The sequence below is a fragment of the Crocodylus siamensis genome, chromosome 1 (genome assembly GCF_052110815.1).
Source record: "Crocodylus siamensis isolate JL-2025a chromosome 1, ASM5211081v1, whole genome shotgun sequence".
In the NCBI taxonomy this organism is placed as follows: domain Eukaryota; kingdom Metazoa; phylum Chordata; order Crocodylia; family Crocodylidae; genus Crocodylus; species Crocodylus siamensis.
In genome coordinates, this window is record NC_143395.1 from 427,246,707 (window position 1) to 427,268,935 (window position 22,229).

The window sequence follows — 22,229 nt, forward strand, 5'->3', positions numbered from 1 at the left end:
GTCCTTCTCCCTGCAGGTTCGCTTAGCAAACACAAAGACCAACAAGTCCTCCACCATCTACGGGACAGAGTCCTACGTGGTCTCACTAACCTCCAAGTAAGTACGGCATGCCCCAGGCTCCTGCTGCCCCAGCTGAGGCACCTCACCCAGCTGCTGGGCCAGAAGAGGTGTCTGGTGCTGGGGGAGCTGCAGGGCAGGAGCTGCTTTATAGGTGCTGCTATAGGGAAATGTGAGCTGAGAAGCTGTCCCTTTGTGAGGCTCTCTGGATTCTCCATGCTTTACCAGTAAAGCGATGTCACTTTATTGGGGCACAGGTGCCCTTCCCTGCTGGTCTGTACTTTCCCCATCTCCAGAGGCCAACTTGTCTGCATGGCCCTTATAGGGACTACATGGCAGCTCTGTGGGGCAGAGCCAGGCCTTCTGGGCCTGTGCTCAATTCCTGGCATGGCATGGTTACTAGAGGATTGAGAGATTACTCAGGGGAGACCAAGGGCTCCTCCTGGCTGCCTGGGGCTTGGCAAGGAATTTGGGGACATGCATGTTGCTGGGGCTGTGGGACAGCCTGTCCTTGTGTTTCATGGCAGCAGTTACCCAAATCCTTGGATCAGGGAGCCAGGGGGTGTTGAGAGAGAGAAGACCCCAGAAGCAGGAGTTTCCCCTGCACTCTTATAGGTTTATTCAGCAGATAGCACACACCCTTATGCTAAGAAATGTGCTAGTTACCTTGCTCCCTGGGGTCTTGTTCCCTGTCCTGTTCCTCAAACAGTCCAGGGGTTTTGTTTTGTTTTTTTTTTTGGGGGGGGGGTTAAGGGCTGTAATCCAGCAGTAACGACCCTTTGTTCTCAAAACTTTTATTCCTTTTGTTACTTGCATATTCGTGATTCCTGCTGTTGTTTTTACTACTACTAGCTCAGAGGTTTTCAACCTTTTTTGGTTGGTGTACCCCCAGCAGCCAGTTGAGAAGCTGGGGGTCCCCCCCAGTGGCTGATCAGCAAGTGGTGGCGGGGGGTCCTTGGCAGCTGATTGAGTGGGGGGGGGGGGAGGACCAAACACAGTGGTGAAATCAGAAACGCCAGCAGCAAAACTGGAAGTGCCCCCACTTCTCCATGCTGTTGACTCATACCCCCTGGGGTCTTCCCAAGTATCCCTAGGGGTACACGTACCCCTGGTTGACAACCCCCATACTAGCTATTTACAGGCTGTTTGTGTGATTGATGTCTCTCTACTGGGTATTTTTTTAAAGCCTTGTATGCATAAATGCACCCAGACTTGCATACTTTTCTTATTGCAGTTTCTCTCCCTTTGTACATCCCCCTCATGCTGTCCTTGACACTGTTGATCCTTTGACAAAGTTTGCCGCTGCTAGATAGTTGCCTTTTAGCAACTTGGTTGCTGTGCAGTGCCTCACAGGAGTGGGCCTAATCATTGTTATGGTTCTAGTGTGTCAGGGAAGGGCATCCTGTCCGGCCACGCAGATGGGACCATCGTCCGCTATTTCTTTGATGATGAGGGCTCTGGCGAGTCCCAGGTACTGATGAGCTTTTCCTTCAGGGGAAGATGTCCTGTTCACACACCTCACCACCTCAGTCGCACCAGGCCTAGAAAACAGCTGGGGTCTGTGGATGGGCTGCTGGGTCAGGATGGGGGGATGGAGTGGCACTCTGCTTTCTCTAGGACATGGCACAGAGGAACCCCTGGTTGCTTTGGTTACTCCAAGTGCATGTGTGAGAGGTGCTACCTTATTCGTGGGAGAACTCAAGGCCACTGGCGCGCTGGGATCACTGTGGTGCCCAGAATGTGCTGAGCCAGTAGAGCCCTGGGCACAGTGTGTGAGAAGACCTGGGTGAGCACAGTAAGGTTGAGTGCTCCCCACTAGCGTGTGTTCCCGTATCAGTGCTGACACTTGGGAATGCTGCCATGGAGCGGTCCAGGAATACTCAGAAGCCCTGGCAGGGGGAGACCATGTGGGACCTCAGTACAGAGGGCACAGATGCTGCCACAGGGGTAAATGGGGCCAGTGCCTTCAGGGGAGGGCGATGTGAGATGTATGCAGAGCCATGGGCATTGGGGAGGGGGGTCTTAGGGACTGCCTGGAGCAAAGGCCATGGAAGGGGACACCTGAGGCTTGTGGGGAAGGAGAGCTCATGGTGGTGCAGTGTGCTTTGTCAGCAGCTTCAAATGAGTGTGACCTTCCCTTCACTCTGCAAGTTGTTGTCAGATGCCTGCCTCCCTGTGTCTGTGGCTGTCCTGTGCATGCTAGTGACAGCCAAGCAGGCTCTGGGAAATGCCCTTTTCAGACACGCACCGGGGACTCAGTCTCCAGGCATTAGTGAGCTGCGCAGGCCAGCAAGGCCAGAAGTTTCCATTATGTTACCTGGATTGCTGCAGGGCAAACTGGTGATGCACCCCTGCCCTCCATATGCCTTGGCCTGGGCATCCACCAGCATCGTGGCTGCCGGCTGTGACAAGAAGATCGTGGCCTATGGGAAGGAGGGCCACGTGATACAGACCTTTGACTACAGCCGAGATCCTGCAGAGAAGGAGTTCACTGTGGCTGCCACAAGCCCTGGGGGCCAATCTGTTGTCTTTGGCAGCTATGACAGGTACAGCTGAGCCTTTCCTCAGGGTGGCTTCCCCCACCTGGTGCTCCCCTATCTCTGGTCACTGCTCCCTCCCCTCTGCCCACAGGCTGCGGGTGCTAAACTGGAGCCCGCGCCGCAGTGCCTGGGAGGAAGCCAGGCCTAAAGAAATCGCCCACCTGTACACCATCACAGCCCTGGCCTGGAAGAAAGATGGGTCGCGGCTCTGTGCAGTGAGTATACAGGGATAGCTGCATGCGCCTTACCAAAGGTGCCCTGGAAGTGCTCTTGGCAGGGGTTGATCCTTGCCCAGAAGGCCCCCAGAAACGCACAGTGGGGCAGAAAGGACCCAAGAGATGCTGGCATATGGGAGGGCTGGGACTCAGCTGGAGTCCTAAAGTCAGAGAGTCCTGGCTAGAGGATCTTTCCCCTCCACTCGGGCTCAAACCAGTGCTGCACTGGGGGCAGGAAGGGATTTTCCCCCCTGTCAGGCTGGTCTGGACTGGGGGGTTTTGCCTTCCTCTAGTGGCAGCACAGCCTCGGTCTGGGATCTCTGGAGTGTAAACACTTTGCAGCAGCAGGACATTGGTTGTGGCCCCCTGCTTTCCCAGGGCTAAGTGTGAGGGTAATGCTTGGGGCTGTGTCATGGGTGACTGTGTCATGTTGCTCAGAGGTTGGATATGAGATTTGTTTGGGCTGGTTTGGATAGGGCTGATCCTGCCCCAGGCAGGGGTTGGACTGGATGTGACCTCTGGAGCTCCCTGCCAGTCCCATGGCTCTAGGACCCAATGATTCAGGAGATGAGAAGCTGTTGGAGCCCAGGGTGGGTATGAGGAGCCATGAGGCTGGAATTGGCACAGGGGAAGGGACCAGCACAGTGCCAGCAGCAGAGCTCCTTTCTCACAGAAATAAAACAAGGGCTTCAACCTGCCCCCCTCCCCACTGAGTGCACCCACAGGCTTCCCCTGGCATCCAGGACAGGACTGGGGAGGAACTGAGCAGTCTCTGGTTCTCTGGGATCAGAGCATGTCCCTGCCCCCATCCCTGTCCTCCTCCCAATACAGTGCCCCATGTGACCTCAGACTGCCAGAGCAGCACCCTGTGGGGTCCCTGCAATCTGATGCTGCTCTGAGCCTGCTCAGAAGAGGCTGCTCTGGACAAAGGCACTCGTAAACTTTGTGCAAGACCCAGAAACAGCAGCCCAGGGCTAGCCTAGCCTAGTGGCTAGCCATGGGGCAGAAGGAGGGGCTGCCCGTACCTTAGCCCTGCAGCCTAGTAGTTAGGGCACTTGTCTACAGATTGTGAGACCCAGGGTCTGGGGCCCTCTCACCCATGCGCCCCCCTTGCAAAGGCAGTGCCAGCTCTTATAAGAGTTCCTCATTGACCCACACACCCCTTGGCTCAGTCTCCTCTGGCCCCACATCTCTGCCCCTCCTCTCACAGGAGGGGTGGAAGGTTCTTGTGGCCCTGCCTCATGTGTGACCTGGTGGTGATGGGCTTTGCCACATATGGAAGGCCTAGGTTCAAACCTTCTCTGGGAGATGGGTGGCCCAGACCCTGGGCCTCCTGCCCCAGGCAAGTGCTGTCACCGTGGGGCTGTTGGGCTGAAAGGTGGGAGGGCCTCTCCTGCAGTCTGTGACTTTCCTGAGCTCCATGCCTCTGCCAGCGTTGGGTGCAGCTTGCTCACCCAGCTCCCTTGCCTGACTAATGGGGCACCTGGACCTTGGACTTCTGTAGGTCTCCTCGCTGAGTCCAACCTGTGTCAGGGGAGTGCTTGTGCTGGGCATTGGAGCTGGCTGGCTGCAGACCTCTCCCCCTGCCATGAGAGGAGCTCAGAGTACTCTGCCTCTCCACTTAGCTCTTGCCTCTCCCATGTCCCATGTCTGCTTCTCAGGGCACGCTTTGTGGAGGGGTGGAACAGTTTGACTGCTGCCTCCGCCGAAGCATTTACAAGAACAAGTTTGAGATGACATACGTGGGACCAAGTCAGGTAAGAGTGGCTGGCACTGCCCCTGGGAGAGACTGGTGAAATTGCAAGTCCCCATCCACTGCTGCAGGTCAGCCCCTAGGTCCCTGCCCCAGACATGGGGCTGATCCTCTGCCTGGGCTCTGTTGCTGGGAGGCTCCCACTTCACCCAGGCTCAGTGAAGTGCACAGGGCTGGTTCACACGGCTTTCCCGGAATGGGGAAGGTGGCACTGGGTTTCACTGGGGCCCATCTCACCCCTCCAGCCTACATACAAACACTTGCACTGGCTTGGGGGCTAGTGAGCCTTGTGAAACACTGGGGGTCCACACTCACCCTGGTCCCACCCCTCACCTAGCACAGGCCCTCACATTTGGGAGAGATACCCATAGGTCACCACGACAGGTTCCCAGGGAGGGCAGTACACCCCCCACCCCTTGGGCTTGTCTCTAGCATCACGGAAAGCTTCGAGGCATATTTCATAGTGTCATAGTTAGTAGGGTCGGAAGGGACCTGAGCAGATCATCAAGTCTGACCCCCTGCCATGGCAGGAAAGAGTACTGGGGTCAAACAGCCCCAGCAATGTGATTGTCAAACCTTGTCTTAAAAGACCCCCAGGGTAGGAGCCAGCATCACTTCTCCTGGAAGTTGGTTCCAGATCCTAGCTGTCCTGACAGTGAAGTAGCACCTCCTGATGTCTAATCTGAATTTACCCTCTGTCAGCTTGTGACTCTTATTTCTAGTCATTCCTGGTAGTGCTCAGGGGAACAGGGACTCCCCCAATGCCTGCTGGTCCCCCCCCCAACCAGTTCGTAACAGTCCACTAGATCCCCCTTCAGCCTTCTCTTGTGGAGGCTGAACAGGTTCAGGTCCTGTAGCCTCTCCTTGTAGGGCTGTCCCCGATCATGCAAGTGGCCTCCTCTGGACCCTCTCCATGTTGTCCACATCCCTCTTGAAGTGCAGTGCCCAGAACTGGATGCAGTACTCCAGCTGTGGCCTGACCAGTGTCGCACAGAGGGGGAGGATCGCCTCCCTGGACCTGCTCGAGATGCATCTGTGGATGCATGACAAGGTGCGGTTGGCCTTCCTGACGGTGTCCCCACACTGCCGGCCCATGTTCATCTTGGCATCAATAATGACTCCGAGATCCTTTTCTGCCTCTGCACTGATGAGAAGGGAGTTCCCCAGCCTGTAGGTATGGTGCTGGTTCTTCCTCCTAAGGTGCAGCACCTTGCACTTGTTGGTGTTGAATCCCATCCTGTTCTCATCCGCCCACCCCTGTAACCTGTCTAGGTCCAATTGTAGCCTATCCTACTGTCTAGCATGCCCACATCCCCCCACATCTTCGTGTCATCAGCAAATTTGAACAGGGTGCTTTTTACCCCCTCATCCAAGTCGCTGATGAAGATGTTGGACAGTGTGGGCCTGAGAACTGAGCCCTGGGGGACCCCACTGCCTACATCCCTCCAGGTCGAAAATGACCCATCCACCACCACTCTCTGGGTACAGCCTTCCAACTAGTTGGCGACCCAATTGACTGTGTAGGTGTCAACACCACAGTCCCCGTTTTTTAATGAGAATGGGGTGAGAGACAGTGTTGAAGACCTTCCAAAAGTCCAAAAAGACTATGTCCACTGCTACCCCTGCATCTAAGGATTTGGTGACCTGGTTGTAGAAGGCCACCAGGTTGGTCAGACAGGACCTGCCTCTAATGAACCTGTGTTGGTTGCCCCTAACCGTAATCTCCCCCACCAGCCCCTCATGGACATGTGCCAAAATAATTCTCTCAAAAAGCTTACCCAGGATCGAGGTAAGACTAACTAATTTCTGAGAGATCTGAGTCTGGGGGAGAGTCTTCTGAGAGCTTGGTAGTATGACTCAGAGCTTGTAGTAGGGCTCCTCAGCCACAGCTCCCCTGTCAGCATGGCACTGTGTGCTCCAGGGCCCAGGTGGGCTCTGAGGCCTCTTCCTCCCTTATTCTGGGCCTGGGTGTCCTTCAGCCTGAGGCTGCTGTTCACCCTGCTGCCTGCTGTCTCCCAGGTCATTGTGAAGAACCTCTCCACAGGCACTCGGGTGGTGCTGAAGTCCTGCTACGGCTACGAGATCGAGGAGGTGAAGATCCTGGGGAAGGAGCGGTACCTTGTGGCCCACACCTCCGACACGTTGCTGCTGGGCGACCTTAGGTCCAACAAGCTCAGCGAGGTATGGGGCACCCAGTAGGAGCCTCTGGTCTCAGGCTGGCTCCCAGGCAGCTGCAGCTGGGAAGGGCCTGGCTGGATGATAGCCATGGGCTTGGAAGGAGGGGCTGGGCCTGCTGCTCAGTTTAGTGAAAAGCCAGAGCCCACAGACACAGTCACAGCTCCTCCAGTAATAGTTCTGCTCGTGGGTGCATCCAGGCCCATGCTCAGTTGCCTAGTCCTCAGGGTGGGGTCTGTGTCCCTGCAGACTGTGCAGTGGGACTGAGTCAGATGTGAGCAGCCAGCACTGCCTGCGGGAGAGGCTGACAGAGCTGTGAGTCCCCATGTACAGCTGCCTTCCCAGCCCCAGGCTCCTGCCCCAGATGGGCTGATCTTCTGTCACCGGGAGGCTCCCACCTCACCCTGTCCCAGGGAAGTGAGTGGGGTTTGCTCACGAGGCTCCCCTGGTGGCTATGGGTTCATAGATTCATAGATGTAGGGTCAGAAGGGACCTTGTAGATCTTCTAGTCCGACCCCCTGCCCTGGGCAGGAGAGAAAACTGGGCTCAAATGACCCCAGCCAGGTAAACTTTGAGCCTCCTTTTAAAGGCCCCCAGGGTAAGAGCCATCACCATCTTGCCTTGGAAGTTGGTACTAGATCCTAGCCATCCTGACTGTGAAGTAGTGCTGTGGCAGGCCAGTAGGGGGCGCTCCTGCATTGAGCCGCCCACCTCCCTGCGCCAGACCACCTTCCAGGCCCAGAGCGCCTCCCTGGAGCGCCTCATGTCCAGCCGACCCCCTTCCTGGAGCGCACTCGCTAGCCTGGGGGTAATGTAGCTGCCACCACCCCAAGAAGGGACTCTCTCGGCCCTGTGTCTTTGGGGAAACACAGGCCTAATGGTCCTATGGGTACTCGACCCAGTACAGGCACTTGGGGCACTTCCCCAAGTCAAAGGTCAAAAAGGAAAGTCTCCCTTAGTCTGCAGACCTAAGGGGCCTCTTGGGCATAATTTAGACCCACCCCTCAATAAGTCTCCTACACCAGTCACAAAGGAGAACTTTATTGATTACAGGGGTACGGTGAAAATAGGGTACAAGATTGAGCTATATCACAGAAATCCCATAGAGCAAAACAGTCTCGCTGAGGTAGCCTTTTGATCACACATCTGAGTCACTGCCAGCTAGATATCTAACCAGATCTCGAGTAGCTTACTCACAAGCATCGTCCAGAGGCTGCTGCAGATTCCCTGTGGAGGCAGGCCATTCCTAGCTCATGAGTTATGGGGGAGAGAGCCAGTTTCAGATGGTCAAGCTCCTCTCTAAGTCCGAGTCCCTGCATAGCTGCTGCCCCCTCCTCCTGGGCAGTTTTAACTTATATAGCCCCTGTGACCTCATTCACCTGGTCCAGTGGAGGCCAGCTCCAGTTGGCTGTCAGCCAACCAATTTGAAATACACTAGTTGCTTGGCAGACTCTAGCCCACCAGGTAGAAGCCCCTCACCCAGGTAGCTGATACCAGTCACGTAGGCAGAGGGAGCAGGTTCCCCTGCTTCAGGACTGTAGCCAGCTCAGGTTACCTAAAGAGATAGGGTAAAGGTGCGTCTCCTCTGCTGGGCCCATACTAATCAAATTGTCACCCAGCAGAGATTTTGGGGAGAAACAAAGGTGGCTTCCTGCCACAAGCGCCTCCTGATGTCTAGTCTAAACCTACTCTCTAGTAACTTATGGCCATTATTCCTTGTTACTCCGGGAGGCGCTCAGGGGAACAAGGTCTCTCCCAATCCCCACTGGTCCCCCTAGTAAGTTTATAGATGGCCACCACGTCCCCCCTTAGCCTTCTTTTGCGAAGGCTGAACAGGTTAAGGTCCTGTAGCCTGTCCTCGTAGAGTCTGCCCTGCTGTCCCTGGATCATGCGAGTGGCCTACTCTGGGCCCTCTCCATGTTGTCCGCATCCCTCCTGAAGTGCAGCGCCCAGAACTGGACGCAGTACTCCAGCTGCGGCCTGATCAGTGTTGCATAGAGGGGGAGGATCACTTCCTTGGACCTGCTTGTGATGCATCTGTGGATGCATGACAAGGTATCGTTAGCCTTACTGACTGTGCCCTCACATAGATTTCATAGACATCAGGGCTGGAAAGGACCTCGGGAGATCATTGAGTCCAGCCCCCTGCCCAAAGGGCAGGAAGTCAGCTGGGGTCAGAGGATCCCAGCAAGATAAGCATCCAATTTACTCTTGAAGGTGTTCAATGGAGGTGCTTGAACCACCTCCGCTGGCAGACTGTTCCAGACCTTGGGGGCTCGGACAGTAAAGAAATTCTTCCTTATGTCCAGCCTGAAACGGTCTTGCAGGAGTTTGTGACCGTTCGACCTCATCATCCCTTGGGGCGCTCTGGTGAACAGACGTTCCCCCAGATCCTGGTGGTCACCCCTGATAAACTTATAGGTGGCCATCAGATCACCCCTGAGCCTGCGCTTTTCCAGGCTAAAGAGTCCCATGGCTCTCAGCCTGTCATCGTAAGATCTGTTTTCCTGACCTCTGATCATGCGCGTGGCTCTCCTCTGGACTCTCTCAAGCTTCTCCACATCCTTTTTGAATTGTGGAGCCCAAAACTGGACGCAGTACTCCAGCTGCGGCCTCACCAAGGCTGAGTACAAGGGGAGAATGACATCCCGGGATTTGCTTGAGAAGCATCTATGGATGCAAGCCAGCGTTTTGGTCGCTTTATTAGCCGCAGCATCGCATTGTCAGCCCATGTTCATCTTGGGGCCAATAATGACTCCGAGATCTCTTTCTGCCACCGTTCTTTAGAGAAGGGGGTTCCCCGGCCTATAGGTATGCTGCTGGTTCCTACTGCCCAAGTGCAGGACCCTGCACTTGTCAGTATTGAATCCCATCCTATTTTCATTTGCCCACCCCTGTAACCTGTCCAGGTCCTGCTGTAATCTGTTTTTCCCTTCTAACGTGCCCACCTCACCCCAAATCTTGGTGTCATCTGCAAATTTAAACAGGCTGCTCTTCACCTTGTCGTCCAAGTCACTATTAAAGAAATTGAACAGTGCGGGCCTGAGGACCGAGCCCTGGGGGACCCCACTGCCCACTTCCCTCCAGGTCAAAAATGACCATCCACCACCACTCTCTAAGTACAACCCCTCAGCCAATCTGCAGTCCATCTGACTGTGGAGGCATCAATGCCACAGTCACCTAGCTTTTAAATGAGCATGGGATGGGAGACAGTGTCAAAGGCCTTCCTGAAGTCCAGAAAGACTACATTCACCACGACACCTGCATCCAAGGATTTTGTGACCTGATCGTAGAAGGCAATCGGGTTGGTCTGACAGGACCTGCCCCTAATGAAAGTGTGCTGGATGCCCTTGAGCATCATCCCTGCTGCTGGCCCATCACAGATGTGCTCCTTGATAATCTCAAAGAGCTTCCCCAGGATTGAAGTAAGACTAACGGGCCTATAATTGCCGGGGTCCTTCCTCTTCCCTTTTTTAAAAATGGGGACCACATTGGCCCTCTTCCAGTTGTCCTGCACCTGGCCAGAGCACCACAAGCGCTCCTAAAGCCATGCCAGGGGCCCTGCAATAACTTCTGCCAATGCCCTCAGCACCCTGGGGTGGAGAGCATCTGGACCTGCTGAACTTCCAGCCCCTCCAGAAGTTCTCTAACCCAGTCCTCCCTGACCCTAGGCTTGGCAGAGTTTCTTCCGAGTCTGTCCTGAATCTTGGTAGGGGAGTCCTGGTCCCTGCACAAAAAAATAGAGGCGAAGACATTGTTAAAGAGGTCTTCTTTCTCCTCTGGTGTGACCACCAGATTGCCAAGCATATCCTGCAGGGGCCCCGCATTACCCAGGGCCTTTTTCATTCTCCCTATCATAGAATCATAGAATCAATGAGTCGGAAGGGACCTAGATAGATCATCTAGTCTGACACCCTGCCATGGGCAGGAAGGAGCACTGGGGGTGGGAGGGGTCATAAAACCCCAGCCAGGTGCTTATCCAGTCTCCTTCCAAGGAAGGTGAAAGCACCACCTCTCTGGGGAGCCTGTTCCAGGCTCTGGCCACCCTTACAGTGAAGTAGTTCTTCCTAATATCTAACCTAAACCTATCCTCCCTCAGCTTGTGGCCATTGTTCCTAGTGACTCCAAGGGGGGCCCTGGTGAACAGACTTTCCTCAAGTCCCTGCTGCTGGCCCCTGATAAGGTTGTAGGCAGCCACAAGATCCCCCCTCAGTCTCCTCTTGTGGAGACTGAAGAGATGTATTTAAAAAAGGACTTTTTGTTATCTGTGATCTGTATCAGCCTTAGCTTTCCTAACAGCCTCCCCTACAGACCCGAATGGAGGAGGCATACTCCTCTTTGGTGATAGCCCCCCCTTCCACTGGGTGTATGCCTCCTTTTTGCCAATCAGGCATTCATGAATGCCCTTGGTGAGCCAAGGGGGCTTTTGGGCACTCTTGCCCCCTTTGCTTCTTGTTGGGATTGTCACCCCTTGGGCTCTGAGTATCATCTCCTTAAGGAAGGACCACTCATCTTGGGCACTCAGTTTCCCTGCTGTCCAGGACCCTAGTGCCTCCCCCACTAATCTCCTCAGCTCATTGAAGTTGGCCCTTTTAAAGTCTAAGGCTACTGCCTTGCTGCAGGCCCTTGACACCCTACGCTGGATGGTGAATTCCAGTAGGTGATGATCACTGTCGCCCAGGTGGTTGAGGACCTGGAGGCCCCTTACCAGGTTGTTGCCTGTGGCCAGGACCAGGTCCAGCAGGGCATTCCCCTGGTGGGACTGTGCGCTTCCTGGGTTAAGTGGAGGTCCTGTATCTCAGCCAGGAACCTCCATGAGCAGTCAGACCTGGCTGACTGTTCCTCCCAGCAGATGTCTGGGTAATTTAGATCACCCATGACAACTACATCCCTTGCCTTAAGTGCTTCTGCAAGCTGACCCAAGAATTCATGGTCCAGTTCTTCCCCTTGGTTGGGAGGTCTGTAGTAGACCCCCACCATTAAGTCCCTTTTCCCATGACCCCCCTGTATCCTGACCCAGAGCACTTCAGCCTGCCACTCCTCTGACCCCATCCTGCCATTCTCTGGGACCCCCATTGTTGCTCAGTTCATCCTGTCCTTGCCCCACATAAAGAACTTGCCCTGGCCTTGAGCCTTGTGAAACACCCGAGTCCACATTTACCTTGGCCCTGCACCCCAGATTTCTTCTTGGTCACAGCCACAGACTGGCTTCTGCATGTGCAGGGGTTAAATTAAAGTGTCCCCATGCAGATGAGAGCCTGCCATGGAGTGCTTGACTGCAGCCTAGGCAGCATTTCTTTGCATGGTTTTTTGTGTGCAGTTCTTAGGTGTTTAAAAGGAAAAATAAATTCTCCCCCCTGCCCAGCTTGGCAGCCCAGATTGCAGCTGCTCCAGCTCCAGGACTGGCCAGCAGTGTTACCCCCAAGTGCCTGGGCTGCGGGCTGCACAGGAGGGAGCCTCTTTCACCTCTTTTGCTCCCTGCACCCTGGACAGGGTTGGACTCCTTACCCACACGTAGTGATGGGCTGCTGGGCACAGCATGGTTAGTGGGGGCCCAGCCTGGCTTCCCCCTGACTGCACCTCTGTTGCCCCAGGATTCCTTTTACCAGAGACCCCCAAGGATTGACACAGCCCCTTGTCCGATTTGGTATCAAGTGAACTTTTAATAGTAACCCTAGGCTTATTACAAGTGTTCTTCCTTGTAATATGACCTGGCAAGCAGTTGCTTCAGGCATTACAACAGTGGCCTTCGGTGGTACCAGCCTCAGATCCTCTGCTGGGTGTGTGGGATGTTTGTTTCTCGATTCCTTATTACTCAAAGCAAGAATTCTAAGGCTGCTTCTGTCTCCCCAGGGTGGCAGCACAGAACACACACTGTCTCTTTGTCCATTACTTTTGTAACTTTCTCTTTCAAGTTATCCAATCCTCAAGTTTCTTACCTCATCTTTTTAGATAAAATATTCCAATCCTATGCCATTTTTGGTTTCCTTTCCTTCTAGGGAAACTACTGTACCTTGTTAACCCACTGTATCAATCACAGCACTTACTTTTCCCAGTGCTTTATAAGGCACTCTGTACAGTTTAATTGCTTAGTTCTGGGAAGGCCTAAAGTTAATGCTAAGAGCCTGAGCATAACTCAGTTTGCCTGCTACACCTCACTCCACTCCTGCTGCAGCCAGAGTGGCAAATACCAGGCATTCCTAGGAGTCTGCTGCCCTGCTGCAAGAAGGGAGGGTCAGGGGCTTTGGCCAGTGACACGATGAGGGGGGTATGGGCTAGGAGCATCTCCATTCCTAGAAAGAGCTTAGTGGCTCTGCAGGACCTGCAGCACTGGCCTGGGGCTACTTAGGCAGCTACAGAGAGTGGTCCTGTGGGCCCAAGCCACAGAGGCTGGCTCTTCCCATGAGCTTCCAGGTGTGATGCCCTGAGCAGGACTCCAGGAGCACTTATCTGCTGCCCCAAGGCCATAGGGCCTGGAGCTGGTGCCCCGGGGTGCTGCCCATACAGGGTGGTGCCAGCCTAGCCCTGCTGACTCTGCCCTTGTGCCACAGGTGGCCTGGCAAGGATCCGGGGGCAACGAGAAATTCTTCTTCGACAATGAGAATGTGAGTTGGGCACCTCAGGCCGTGGTTCCCCCCAGGGTCCTCCTGACCCACTGGTCTGCCTTGCCTCACCTTCTCCAGCCTGCTCCCTGCCCTGGGCTCTGCCCCACCTGCCTTCCTGGGGGCAGAACAGCCCCTGATGTGGAGCTGTGTGACTGATCAAGTGGTGGGAGGCAGAGGAGGAGGCCCAGTGAGTGGGAGGGCTAGAAGGGCAGAGGAGAGGACAAAGGGCAGGGAGGGGGTTAGAGGTGCTGAGAGCAGGGACAAATGGATCCGGGCGGCGGAAATCCTGCCCCTTTGCAGGGTGGGGGGCAGGTACCACCCTGCAGTGACTTGGCCCCAGTGCAGCTCCTTCAGGGCAGTTGGGTCCATCACTGGATGCTGCAGCCATGAAGCTCAGAGGGGGGTGATTCCCAGCCCAGGTACAGGGCAGCCCCTACCAGTCCTGCTGGTGCCTGTGCCTAGCACAGTGCCTTTTTCTGCTGCAGCCTGCCCTCTTGCCCCCAGGTCTGCATGATCTTCAACGCCGGGGAGCTGACCTTGGTGGAATATGGAAGCAATGAAATCCTGGGATCTGTCCGCACCGAGTTCACGAACCCACACCTCATCAGGTAAGCACTGCCTCTTTGCGGGGCGTGCCCTGCACCCCCAGGTTGCACTGGAACCATCAGGGGACATTGTGTCATGAAGGGTCATCAGAGGAAAGTGGGCAGGGCCTGGGGCTGACACCCTGTCCCAAATGACCCTCTGTGCCCAGCACAGGGGGGACATCATGAGACCAGGGATGGGGCTCTGTTCAGCACTTCTGATCTGTCCCCTAGCATGGGGCATAGCCCCCAGGCCAGCAAGGCAGGGGTGTGTGACATGGAAGCACGTGCATGCACACTGCATTGCATTGGTGGGACAGGCCCAGCACCAGCGTCCTGTGCCACGGGCTTGGTTGGGCCTAAAGGAGCCTCATGTCTCTCACTACCTGACCAGAGGACACCATCTCCTGGCTCATCCTTGCTTCTGGTCCAGATGAGCTTTCCTGCACCAGACCCACACTGGAAATGTCATGGCAGGGCTGGCCACAGTCAGGGGCAGGAGGCCAACTAACCACCTTGGATGCCCATGGCCTAATGTCTGTTGCCAGCATATCAGTGCTTGTGCTTCCTTGGCAGTGCTGGCAGGACCCTGCTGGCTCTGAGCTGGGACTCAGCATTCCTGACGTGTCCCAGTGACCCTCTCCTGTTCTTGTGCCTGTATCTGGGGCACATATTGGGGTGCTCTGCTGGTCCCCAGGCAAGGAGCGCAGCCCTGCAGCATGGAGGGTCCAGGCTGCAGTGTACAGCATCACCTGGGGAGAGGCCCTGGCTGGTTCACAGGATGGGGAGAACCCTGCCTTTATGTGCCTCTGTCCTGGGGACATGAGCATCTTCCCTCTGCCCTAGGCAGAGACCTGCCAGTCTACAGGGCCCAGAGACCCTCTCAAGCCCTGATAGAGAGAAAGGCAGTTGGCATGAGAAGCCAGGGCATGGGGGGCAGTTATGGGAGAGGAGTGCGCTGTTAGCAGTGCAGGAAAGGCAGGAACCGTGGGCTGGAGGGCTGGTTCCAGAGAGGTGCCATAGGCAGGGGCTCTAAGGGGCCTTGTGGGGGTTGAAGGCTGCCCTGGGTTGTTCTGGAGCACAGGTCTGGGCTGCCTAGAGGTGCTACCCTGTCCCCTTCTCCTGAGCAGCGTCCGCATCAATGAGAGGCGGCAGAGAGGGCTGGAAGAGAGCAAGCGGCTGGCCTACCTGATTGACATCAAGACCATTGCAGCAGGTGAGCAGTGTAGGATGTGTGTAAAGTGATGCACCCGGACAAAAGTAACCCAAACTCCACCTGCTGTGATGGGCATTATGTGACTGTTACCACCCCGGGAAGATCTGAGAGTCATTCGCTGAAAATGAAAGCTCCGTGTTCAGCAGCCATCCAAAAGGCAAACACAATGTTAGGGATTTTGAGGAAGGGAATTGTAAACAAAATGGGGAATGTCATGATGCTCCTTTATAAATCCATGGGGCATCCGCACCTTGAAGGCTTTGGCCAGTTCTGGTTTCCACACCTTCAAAAGGAGACAGAAGAACTAGCGAAGGTGGAGAGAAGGGCAGCAATGGTGATGTGCGCTATGGAGGGGCTTCTGTATGAGGAGAGACTAACGAGGCCAGGCCTGGTTAATTTAGAAAGGAGATGCTTGAGGGGGGACAGGAGAAGTGTTTACAAAATACAAAATGGTGAAGAGAAAGTCGCTAGGGATTTATTCTTGCCTGTCTGTCACCAGACAAGGACGGGGGGCACAACATGAAACCAGTAGGCAGTTAGTTTAAAACTAACGCTAGGCAGTTTTTTCCAGCCAGCATAGCATTAAAGTTCATTGCCACCAAGTGTAATGGAAGCTGAGAATTCAGCTAGATTCAAGCAGGGACTGGACATGTGATTGGAGGAAAGGGGCGTCAGTTGCCATGGGGCATGCAGTGAGGGGCACAGCCTCTGACCTGCCTGGACCCTAAGGGTGTATATAGATGTGCTCCAGGAGGGCAGCACTTTAATTAGAGTGACTTTGAGAGCCACTCTAATTAAAGTGCCTGCAGCATCACATGTATCAGTGTCCTTGTGCTGAAAAATGGCAGTGATGGTGCTTTAAAGCTCATGAATGAGCTTTAGTTAAAGTGTCCCTGCTGCCATTTTTCAGTGCAGGGATGCTGATGCATGTGATGTGGGAGTGCTGGAGCGCAGTAATTACCACACTCCAGCAGACTTTACTAATCAGGCCTACTCTGACACATTGCAATTACAGTGTATTGGAGCAGCCTCTCTACATGTGTATAGGCGCTCCAAATGCTGGAGGTTGCAGGGAAGAGAAGAACAGAGGAAAATCCTAGTCGGACCCAGACACTGTCCCAGCTTTGCTGTCTGCTGCTGCATGACACAGAAGACTGGGGAAGATGGACCTGTGGTCTGCCCCCCATGCCCATGGGTCTCCTGGAGTCCTCCCACCCACCCTGAACATGGGCAGAGTCTGGCATTAGCAGCACAGCTCATGGGGGCTCTTGCTCCTGTCTGCACTCCAACAGTCACCCCAGCAATGCTGCTGCCAGCACTGCTGCTGCTGAGTACATGCCCTTTCACACTGGGGAGGGGAGGTTGTTCATGATGTTAGGGCAGTGCCCAGAGGCCCCCAGGCACGGCACAGTCACCACAGGGCCCTGCCACGTCCTGGAGCAGATGCTTGCCACCCGTCTCCGAGAGCAGCAGAATGGTCTGCCATGCTCACCCCAGCTTCACTTCTCTCCTCCCCAGTGGACCTTGCTGGGGGCTACAACATCAGCACCGTCAGCCATGACAGCAAGATCGACTGGCTGGAACTGAATGAGACGGGCCACAAGTTGCTTTTCAGGGACAAGAAGATGAGGGTGAGGCGGGCATGCCAGCGATGGAGTGGGTGGCAGATGCAGCCTGTGACCAGGGTCGGGGGTATGGGTATGCCTACAATTGGGGGAGAGAAAGTGGGTTTGCCTGGAGCCAGGGAGTTGCCAGGCTGTGGGAACTGCTAAGCTCACCTGGGTCATGGGCCCTGCTGACTGCCCTTTCCCTTCAGCTGCAGCTCTATGACATTGAGAGTTGTGCCAAGACCACCATCCTGAGCTACTGCTCCTACGTGCAGTGGGTGCCAGGCAGCGATGTGGTGGTGGCACAGAACCGGGGCAGCCTCTGCATCTGGTACAACATTGATGCCCCTGAGCGCGTCACCATGTTCCCACTGAAGGTGAAGTGCCCCCGCCCCACATGGCTCTGGAGAGGGGAGCGGGGGCAGGCAGCGTTTGGAGGAAGCTGGACAGATGGGTGCAGCCTGTGAAAGGAGGAACTGGGTTTTCCCTGGGGGAATAAGGGCCCTCCTACAAGTTGTGGGGTGGACATGGAGAGCTCTGGGGGGAGAGCAGGGGGAAAGCAGTACCCTGGGTGGATCAGTTCCCCTTTGCTTTGGGAGGCTTCTTGCGGTGGATTAGCCACTAGGCAGGTGTTGACCCTGCTGAGCTCTCTGAGGGAACACCTGCCTGTGCGAGCCCAGGGCTGTACTGCCTGTTTTGGCTGCCCTGTGTCAGGCCAGGGCAAGTGTAGGGGTTGAGACCAGGGGGGCTGAGGTGCCCCCGGCTGTTTCAGGGAGACATCGTGGACTTGGAGCGGAGCAATGGGAAGACAGAAGTGATCGTGACAGAGGGGGTAAACATGGTGTCCTATACCTTGGACGAGGGGCTCATTGAGTTTGGGACAGCTGTGGATGATGGGGACTACCACAGGTGAGGGCCAGGAGCCTGGCATGCCATGGGCAATCCACAAGAGAACCAAGGGCATGTCTGAGGGAACCCGTGATGAAAAGCAGAGGCGGTGATGTGGAGGGGGCCAGGCTGCAGGAGCTGCTACACTGAATGCCAGGGGCAGTGGGGAGGAAACCAGCCAGGCTTGTGTGGGAGCGGGGCACTGAGGCAGGTGTGAGCTCTGCCTAGGAGAAGCAGCAGGCTGAGGTCTCTGTGCCACAGGGGCCTGGGCAGAGCAGGCTGGGTGGCAGCAGCTGCTCAAGCCATTGCTGAGCTCACACACATGCCGCTTTCTTGGGCTGGGGCCACAAACGCAGCCCTCCTCACACCAGTGTCCTGTGCCTGAGGGGGATCTACCCTCCCAGGGGCTGGTGGGAGTTCTGTGGGGTCAGGGGTCACCCACTGGGTCTAGGGGCTTGAGGGAGGAGGAGCTGGGCAGGCACTGCCCCTGCTCTGCGATCACACTCCATCACAAGCCAGACTAGCCTCTTGCCCCTGCTCCAGACCCTCCCTGCTCATGCCCTGCTCTGTTCTCAGTTTCCCTTTTGCCTTGGCTAACAGGCTGCAAACTCCTCTTTTCCAAGGGCTGCTGCATTCCTGGAGACACTGGAAATGTCCACGGAGACTGAAGCCATGTGGAAGACGCTGAGCCGGCTAGCCCTGGAGGCCCGACAGCTGCACATCGCTGAGAGGTGCCTGCTGCTCCTTCCCTATGGGGTCCCTCGCCTCCCCACAGCTCCTGCCTCCCTCCCTCTCAGGGCCTGACTCACTGAACCCAGCCAGGTGATGTGGCCGTCCGTGCTGCAGGTGCCTCCAGCAGGATACCTGCAGTATGGGCATGGTGTTCCTTTGCTCAGGCAGCTTTCTTCCCTGGCCTGGGCCCCATGGGTATTGCTTAGGATGGGTGCACCAGCAGCACCAGGGTGACCACATGGCCGCCATTGGGCTGTACCTGCGGGCTGGCTCGTCAGCCAAGGCGGCACAGCTGGCCATGAGCAGGGATGAGCTCCTGGTCAACAGTGATGTCACCAAGTGCATCACCACAGCGCTGTGTCCCTTCCAGACTCAGATTTCCGAAAAGTCCCTTCCAGACTCAGAACTCAGAGCAGTAGGCCCATGTAGTGTGGACACCTGCATGGCGCCCTTCAGACCAGGCTATGGCCAGGTTCTCCTCCCACTATGGAGTAGGGCTGTGCTCATGCAGCAGGAAGTCTGAGGGCACATTGGTGGCCCCTGCAGTGTCAGTGGCCCAGGTGGCTTGTGACCCCCATACGCTCCACAGGTGCTTTGCGGCCCTGGGCTGTGTGACAAAGGCTCACTTCCTGCACGAGACCAATGCTATCGCAGACGAAGCTGCCAAGGAACATGTGAGTTGTGCCATGCAGATGCCCCTGTGTGTACCTCTGCACCTGTTCTCCAGTATGCTTATGCCTCTCCATCACACCCCCATCCTGTGTCTGCCTTGCTCCTGCAGCTGCACCCCCTGGACTGCATGTGCCCTATGCCCATACCCCCAGCTTCTGTGTGCCCTGTGCCCGCACTCTCCAACCTACATTCCCTGCTTTAACACTGGACAGCATGGAGAATAAGAGCATAAGAACTGCCATGGACTGGATCAGGCCACACATCCATCTTGCTCTGTGTCCTGTATCAGCTGGCAGCAGAGAGTGGAAGCTGGAAGGGAGAGTGACAGGGTCTGAGTAGGGCTTTTCCCCCCTGTTTCTCTCTCCTTCACAGATTCCAGCATTTAGGGTCCAGGTAGATCTGAGTCGGAGGCTGTGCCCCTCACTCCCTGCTCAATAGCAACTGATGTCCCTTTCCTCTGAGCACGTGTCCAGTCCCTTGTGAATCTGTCTGAACTCTCAGCTCCCTCCACATCTGGTGGCCATGAGCTCAACCCTTTAATGTCACCCTTGGAAAAAGAACTGCTTGGTGCTGGTTTTAAACTTACTCTGTGCTGGTTTTATGCTGCGGCCCCTTGTTCGTATCTGGAGAGAGACAGGAGAGAATAAATTCCTAGTGAATTTCTTCTCCCTATTTAGTATGTTGTAGATCCTTCTCCTGTCCCCCCTCAAGTGTCTCTTTTCTAAACCGAACAGGCCTGACCTCATTTGTCTCTCCTCATATGGAAGCGCCTCCATGCCATGAATCACCCTTGCTTCCCTTCTTTGCAACATCTCTAGTTTTCCTATGTCCTTTTGGAGGTGTGGGGACCAGACCTGGACACAGAATGTGCCCTGGCCAAGCCCCAGCCACATGGGAACAGCCCTCTGTGCCCTTCCGCCAGGCCGTCCTGCTCCCCCTGCATGCCATCTCCCTCCCACTCTGCTCAACCTCTGTTGTACGGTGCCTGTGCCTTCTCCACTGTGCTGCCTTGCCACAGAGGGTCCCAGGCTGCTGCCCTGCTCACTCTCTCCCCACCTCCCTGGCTCCTGTCCAAAGCCACTTCTCCCCCATCTAGTCTGAGCTGTGCTGTTGGTCTTGCAGGGCGGGGATGGCATGGACTACTATGAGGTGCGTGCCCGCCTCGCCATGCTGGAGAAGAACTACAAGCTGGCCGAGATGATCTTCCTGGAGCAGGTGGGTGATGGGATCAGCCTGACCAGGGGCTGCTCCCAGCTGGATGGGGAGCAGGGCTGGTCTGGGCAGGAGGTTGCGGAGCATATGTGCAGCTGCCCCTTGTAGCAGGTGCCCCCACAGGCTCCAGCTATGGGGGCTGAGGAGAGGAGCCTGGCACACGGTGACACTGCATGATCTGTGCCTAGAACGCCGTGGAAGAGGCCATGGACATGTACCAGGAGCTGCATATGTGGGACGAGTGCATCATGGTGGCCGAAGCCAAGGTATGGAGCATACCAGCATCTGGCAGATCATGTGGAAGCTGTGGGTAACTTGTACCTGCCCAAGGCTCCCAATCTGACCAGGGTATTCCAGCTCCATCCCAGGGGGATGAGTGCAAAAGAGCCTGGGGGCCACTAGCATATGCTGGGGCTCTGTATGATGGGCCGGGGAGCCATGGCCACAGGGTGGGGGCAGAGCTGGGAGCTGGGGAAGGGAATGAGAGCCAGGGAGGGGGAAGCTGGGGCACCTGCAGGTTTGGCAGTGGGACTGGAAGCAATGGCTAGGGGTTTCTGCAGCTGCTGCAGCCTTGGAGATTCAGGAGCAGTGAGGAGGCTGCCAGGGGCACAGGGAACTGGAGACCAGCTCTGGGCTACAGGCCTGGCCAGTGGGGAGACACCCAGGGATGCGGTATGGGGGATTGGACATGGGGCTGGGGCCTGGAAGGGGCAGACATGGAAAATGGATTGTAGGGCAGAGAAAAAGGCTGTCTGGAGGCATGCGGGGACAGTGGGAACAGGAGTTGCATGGTTACGGGAGCTCCTGGCTTGGGGCTGGTGTTGGGAGCTCTTGGGCTAGTTCGGGGGCAGTGTGGGGCTTGCAGGGAAAGGAGCTGAGGATTGTTTTGGGGCAGCGTGGGGCTGGCCCAAGAGGAGCCGGAGCATAGAGGGGCTTCCAGGAGGCGAGAGCAGGCTCTTTTTCAGGGGGCTGTAGGGAGGCTTTCAGGAGCCTGGAGCTGCCCAGCCTGAGCTGCAGAAAGGCGGCAGGAGGGTGCCTCCCTGGCAGGTGCTAACTGGGGCTGCCGCCCTGCAGGGGCACCCAATGCTGGACAAGCTGCGCCAGGCCTACTACCAGTGGCTGCTGGAGACGCAGCAGGAGGAGAGGGCTGGTGAGGTGCAGCAGCACCAGGGTGACCACATGGCCGCCATTGGGCTGTACCTGCGGGCTGGCTTGCCGGCCAAGGCGGCACAGCTGGCCATGAGCAGGGATGAGCTCCTGGTCAACAGTGATGTCACCAACCGCATCACCACGGCGCTGATCAAAAGGGAACTGTATGAGCAGGTGAGAGCTCTGCCAGCTGCAGCATCAATGGGCATCTCCACAAAGCATGGGGGCAGCGGCCAACCAGCTGCCAGGAGATGTTGGGGACTTGCCTCAGGCCTGTCAAAGGTTGCTGTGGCTTGGCTGGGGACAGGGCAAGTGAATGTGGGACCTGCCTCAACGCAGCAGGCACAAAGGGAGGCAGTTGCAGCCCCAGGCTTGGTAGGGGAGAGAGGTATGGGCCAGATGTTGATGTTGGGGCTGCATGAGTGCAGGGGTTCTGGGACTGGGCAGGTCAGGGCTGGTGGGGGAGGGTGGCTCTGGGCCTGGGCCCAATGGAGCACATGGCTGGAGGTGGAGGCGACTCGGGGAACTGACAGCCGCATGTGCCACAGGCTGGAGACCTCTTTGAGAAGACCAGAAACCCCCAGAAAGCCCTGGAGTGTTACCGCAAGGGCAGTGCCTTCCTGAAAGGTAAAGTGGTGACCTGCCTCTGCCCCCAAAGCGAGAGCCCCTCCATCCCCCTGCCTCTGCATGGACCCTGGCCTGGCTGTCATTCCAAAGCCTCAGGGGCACCCTCCCAGATCGTCATCCCATACTCCCCCATATTCAGCACTGCGTCAGGGTCCCTCAGCAACCTTGAGCTGGGGACAGGGTGGCTGATGTGTCCC

General features: G+C 56.2%; 1 protein-coding gene across 8 annotated transcripts in view; it reads left to right on the forward strand.

Annotated features, from left to right (window-relative positions):
* Window positions 1–22,229, forward strand: part of IFT172 (intraflagellar transport 172) — a 50,313-nt gene that overhangs the window by 9,608 nt on the left and 18,476 nt on the right. For all 8 annotated transcript variants that reach the window (XM_090031269.1, XM_090031267.1, XM_090031268.1 and 5 more), the window contains 18 exons: window positions 17–96; window positions 1,441–1,528; window positions 2,389–2,603; window positions 2,689–2,812; window positions 4,474–4,569; window positions 6,585–6,746; window positions 13,292–13,345; window positions 13,850–13,953; window positions 15,060–15,145; window positions 16,664–16,776; window positions 16,962–17,129; window positions 17,525–17,661; window positions 18,264–18,371; window positions 18,962–19,046; window positions 20,167–20,259; window positions 20,445–20,522; window positions 21,331–21,579; window positions 21,954–22,032. In XM_090031269.1, the coding sequence (XP_089887395.1) occupies window positions 17–96; window positions 1,441–1,528; window positions 2,389–2,603; window positions 2,689–2,812; window positions 4,474–4,569; window positions 6,585–6,746; window positions 13,292–13,345; window positions 13,850–13,953; window positions 15,060–15,145; window positions 16,664–16,776; window positions 16,962–17,129; window positions 17,525–17,661; window positions 18,264–18,371; window positions 18,962–19,046; window positions 20,167–20,259; window positions 20,445–20,522; window positions 21,331–21,579; window positions 21,954–22,032 (2,119 nt within the window). The remainder of the gene's footprint in view (window positions 1–16; window positions 97–1,440; window positions 1,529–2,388; window positions 2,604–2,688; window positions 2,813–4,473; window positions 4,570–6,584; window positions 6,747–13,291; window positions 13,346–13,849; window positions 13,954–15,059; window positions 15,146–16,663; window positions 16,777–16,961; window positions 17,130–17,524; window positions 17,662–18,263; window positions 18,372–18,961; window positions 19,047–20,166; window positions 20,260–20,444; window positions 20,523–21,330; window positions 21,580–21,953; window positions 22,033–22,229) is intronic.